The 4,995-nt window shown below is 44.8% G+C and overlaps 1 protein-coding gene across 1 annotated transcript; it reads right to left on the bottom strand.

The window, feature by feature from the left end:
- Positions 1–2,579: 2,579 nt before the first annotated feature.
- Positions 2,580–4,607, bottom strand: LOC141630848 (uncharacterized). The gene has a single exon (XM_074443597.1). It carries the CDS (start codon positions 4,605–4,607, stop codon positions 2,580–2,582), a length of 2,028 nt encoding a protein of 675 aa, XP_074299698.1.
- Between the last annotated feature and the right edge of the window lie 388 nt (positions 4,608–4,995).

The following is a 4,995-nucleotide window of genomic DNA, read 5'->3' as shown; positions in this document are numbered from 1 at the left end:
CATGGTTACGACCCCGTAACCGACTCATACCTGCTCGAAAAGGTGAGGGTATCGCTCTTTCATGTTCTCCCAAGTGGCCTCCTCCACAAGGTGATTGGACCACAACACTTTCACCAAGATTGTCTCACCATGTCTTGTCTTCCTAACCTTTCGGACTAGGATTTCCTTGGGTGTTTCCACATATGTTAGGGCATCATCAAGTTAAATCTTCTCTGCTTCGAGCACGTGAGAGGGATCACTTATGTACTTACGCAATTGAGATACATGGAATACATTGTGAACTCGGTCCAAGGCCAGTGGAAGTGCTAAACGATAAGCCACTTCCCCGACTCTATCCATGATTTCATAGGAGCCAATGAACTTTTGGCTCAACTTGCCTCTTTTTCCGAATTTCATGACTCCTCTCATGGGTGAAACCTTGAGTAATACCTTGTCTCCTACCGCAAATTCTATGTCACTCCTCCTCAAGTCGGCGTAGCTCTTTTGCCTATCTTGTGCGGCTCTCATCTTCTCACGGATTACATGGACTTGATCAACCATATCTTGGATCATTTGGGGCCCTTAAATCATGGCTTCGGTACTATCGTCCTAACATATCGGACTTTGGCATTTCCTCTCATATAGAGCCTCAAATGGGGCCATACCAATGCTAGCATGGTAGCTATTTTTGTAGGAGAATTCGATCAAGTGTAACCTTTATTCCCATGAACCTCCAAATTTTAGAACACAAGCCCTCAACATGTCTTCCAACATTTGGATTGTCCTTTCCGTTTGTTCGTCCGTCGCAGGATGAAAGGCCGTACTCATTTTCAATTTAGTATCCAAGGATCTTTGGATCTCTAGCCAAAACCTTGAGATGAACCGCGAATCTCGATCAAAACAATGTCTTTTGGGAATCCATGAACCTTGACCACATAATTGCAATATGCACTAGATAGTTCTACCTTGCTCCAAGTATCCTTCATTGGAATGAAGTGAGCCGACTTGGTTAGTCTATCCACGATAACCCAAATCATGTTGTTCCCTTTTTGGGTCCTCAGTAAGTCCACTATAAAGTCCATCGAGATTGACTCCCATTTCCATTCCGGCACATCTAAGGTTTCACCTTCCCTTGTGGTCTCTTGTGTTCCCCTTTTACTCTTTGGCAAGTCAAACACCTTGCCACAAATTCTGCCACTTCTCTTTTTATATTTGGCCACCAAAAGGCTTTCTTGAGGTCTTTATATAGGTTGTCACCACCCAGGTGCACCGAGTATGGTGTATTATGAGCTTCATTCATTATCTTCTTCTTAAGCTCTTCATCACTTGGCACGCACCATCTCCCTTTGAATCTAAGGCTCCCATCCATATGTAACTCAAACCTTGAAGGTTCCCCCTTATCTAATACTCCTTTACATTCATGGATCTTCACATCATTTGCTTGCCTTTCCCGAATCTCCTCATATAACTCGGGTTCTAGAGTTAAGTGTCCAATTGATTCCCCATTTATTATCATATGAATATCCATTTCCTTTACTTCTTCCTTCAATCTTATCATAGACAAGGCGGTACATAAGGAGTGCACTGATTTCCTACTCAAGGCATCGACCTTCACATTAGCTTTCCCTTCATGGTAAAGTATTTCCATGTCATAATCCCCAATTAACTCAATCCATCTCCTTTGCCTCATATTCAACTCCTTTTGGGTATAAATGTACTTCAAAATTTTGTGGTCGGAAAACACCTTAAAGGTTGTTCCATACAAGTAATGCCTCCAAATCTTCAATTCAAAAACAACGGCTCCCAATTCTAAGTCGTGAGTCCGGTAATTCTCGTCATGAGTCTTCAATTGTCTTGATGCGTAGGCTATGACCCTACCATTTTCCATAAGTACACACCCGAAGCCATTCTTTGATGTATCGGTGTAAACCTCAAAATTTTCACTTCCTTCCGGCAAGGCTAAAACCGGAGCCGTGGTTAGGCGCTCTTTTAGAGTTAAGAAGGCCGTCTCACAACATTCTTCCCACTTGAAACGGCTCTCCTTCTTCATTAACGATGTCAAAGGTCTTGCAATCTTAGAGAAGTCTTTCACAAACCGACGATAGTACCCGGCTAGGCCTAAGAAACTTCTATCCTCCGTTATATTCTTGGGTGCTACCTACCTAGACACGTCCTCAATCTTGGTGGGATCTACGACAACTCCTTCTTTTGACACGATATGGCCCAAGAAAGCCACTTTCTCTAGCCAAAACTTACACTTACAAAGCTTTGCATAAAGTTGGTTCTCTCTCAAGGTTTGCAATACTATCCTTAGGTGCTCCCCATGCTCTTCTTTGGTCTTGGAGTAGACCAAGATATCATCTATGAATACCACCACGAACTTGTCTAAGTACGGACTAAACACCCTGTTCATAAGGTCCATGAAAGAGGCCGGTGCATTTGTTAGTCCAAACGGCATTACCACGAACTCATAATGTCTATATCTTGATCTAAAAGCGGTCTTTGGGATATCCTCATCTTTGATCTTCAATTGGTGATAGCCCGAACGTAGGTAAATCTTTGAAAACACTCCGGCTCCACTAAGTTGGTCAAACAAGTCATCAATCCTTGGTAGAGGGTAATTTTTTTATGGTAACATTGTTCAACTCCCCATAGTCAATGCACAATCTCAAAGTTCCATCCTTCTTCTTTACAAATAGAACCGGTCCTCCCCAAGGTGAAACACTCGATCTAATGTACCCTTTGTCCGCTAATTCCCGAAGTTGTTTCTTGAATTCTTCTAGCTTCTTTGGAACCATCCGGTAAGGGGCCTTAGAAATAGGTCCCACACCCGGTCTCAAGTCCACTCCGAACTCCACCTCTCGGTGGAGGTAATCCGGGCAATTCCTCCGGAAATACATCCTCAAATTCTCCCACCACCGGTATATCCCTAGCTTGGGCCTCTCCACACTAGTATCCCACACGTGACATAAAATCATTGGGCAATTCTTCTTTAGGCAAGTCTTTAGGGTTATCACCAAAACTAGTTTTACCTTAGAATTGACTAGGTAACCCTTGTATGACATCCTAATACCCTTAGGTCCTTTCAAAGCAATCTTCTTTTGATAGTAATCTATTTTGGCTCTGTGTTTACTCAACAATTCCATTCCTAGAATTATCTCAAACCCCTCCAAAGGAAATTCTAAAAGATCTACCGGAAAATTTGTTTCATAAATTAAGATGGGTACTTCTTTGTAAATCTTTGAACATGTAATAGACTCCCCCGAAGGTATGGTCACGTCATCTTTGGCTAGTTCACCCTCCCCCAATCCTAAGGTCGCTACACGGCTCCTAGACACGTAATAATGTACGACCCCCGAGTCAAATAAAACAAAGCATGGGTGAGAGTTAACAAGAAATGTACCGGATACAACGTGAGCGTCTTCCTTGGCACTCCTCCTGTCCATGGCAAAGAGTTTTCCACTAGTCTTGGGTGCTCCTTGAACCGTGCTAGCCGGTTGAGTTGGCCTGTTCCCAGAAGTATTGCCGCCCGCATAGCTTGTTGCCCTTGATGGTGTTCCCCAGTTGAAGTTTACCTGATTGTTTCCGCCATTGAAGTTAGGATTAGCATTCCTTGGGTTAATCCAAGCTCCCGAGTTCCGGTTGCTTGCTCCACTTTGGGAAGGGGTGTGGTAAGAGTTTCCTTGTCCAAATCTCCGGTTATGTCCCTTTTGAGCACTAGTGCATTCCACCCTTTTGTGACCGAGGCCACCATAATTATAGCACCTTAACCCTTGTCCTTCACTAGCGGCCTTATTCCCAAAGTTTCTTGTCCCTCCAAAGCTATTTTCTTGTGCTCCTCCCGAGTATGACTTGGATTGGTTAAAAGTAATCTTCTTGGGTTGATACCCTCCTTCACCTTCATTCCTCATTTTCTCCCCGGACCTATCCTTAGCATCCTTGGCGACATCTAGTAGCCTCTCTGTATTACCGGCCCTATCATAGACTTCTTTCACACTAGACAAATCTCCGAGAGTGAGCTTCTCCAAGAGCTTGACGGTCAAACCTCCCTCAAACTTGAGAGCCAAATGAGATTGCCTAAGGTGAAGGCCCTCCACGTAAGTAGCGAGCTCACAAAAGCGGATGTAGTAGTCTTGCACGGTCACAACATCGGTCATAACGAACCGGTCGAATTCCACTCGAAGCTTACCCCTCACATGCTCGGGGATGAACTCATTCCTCATTTCCATCTTGAAATCGGGCCAAGGGATAGCGGCTTCGCCCCTCTCTTCATAGAAGTTTTTCATAGCTTCCTGTTCCTTGTACCACCAACCTCCTGCAAGTCCTCCCAAGTAGAAGGCGGCTTGCTCCACCTTAAGCTCTTCCTGGCACCTCACTACCTCGAACACATTCTCTATCTCTCTTACCCAATCGCTAAAAAGGTAAGGCTCCCCTACCCCAAGGTACTTGGTGGGGTGGTGGCGTGAGATGGCGATGCTGACGGCCGAGGCATCCATTGCCGCATCTGTTTCACAAGTGACATTCCTAAGAGCTTCGGTGAGGGCCTCGTTTTGAGCAATGAGCCACTCCATTTCCTCCTCGGACACACGAGGTAGAGGGGAAGGAGTCCTTGCATGGGGTCTTGGCATAATGTCTCTTCAATAAGTATAACAAACGTCAATACATGCCTCAAAACACAAGCCAATGGGTATTGACCACCATATAGGTCCACTCGGTTGAGTGAGGAAAGTCACTCGATCGAGTGGTGTCCTACTTGGACGAGTATCTCAACAATCAGAAGGTTTTTCAAAATTCCCAGAGGTACACTCGATCGAGTGGTCTCATAGCTCGGTCGACTGAATCCTTCACTCGGTCGAGTGCCACATCAATCAGAATGTTTTCAAAATTCTCTCATAATCCACTCGGTCGAGTGGCCATAATACTCGATCGAGCAGGTCACACTCGATCGAGTAAGACCTTCACTCGGTCGAGTGTGGCAACTTACAGGAGCTATTTTGATTCTGGAATGGCATCCAC

This window comes from Silene latifolia, chromosome Y (assembly GCF_048544455.1).
Source record: "Silene latifolia isolate original U9 population chromosome Y, ASM4854445v1, whole genome shotgun sequence".
Taxonomy (NCBI): Eukaryota; Viridiplantae; Streptophyta; class Magnoliopsida; order Caryophyllales; family Caryophyllaceae; genus Silene; species Silene latifolia.
The sequence above is the reverse complement of the archived record's forward strand: the minus strand, read 5'-3'. Positions and strand labels throughout refer to the sequence as shown.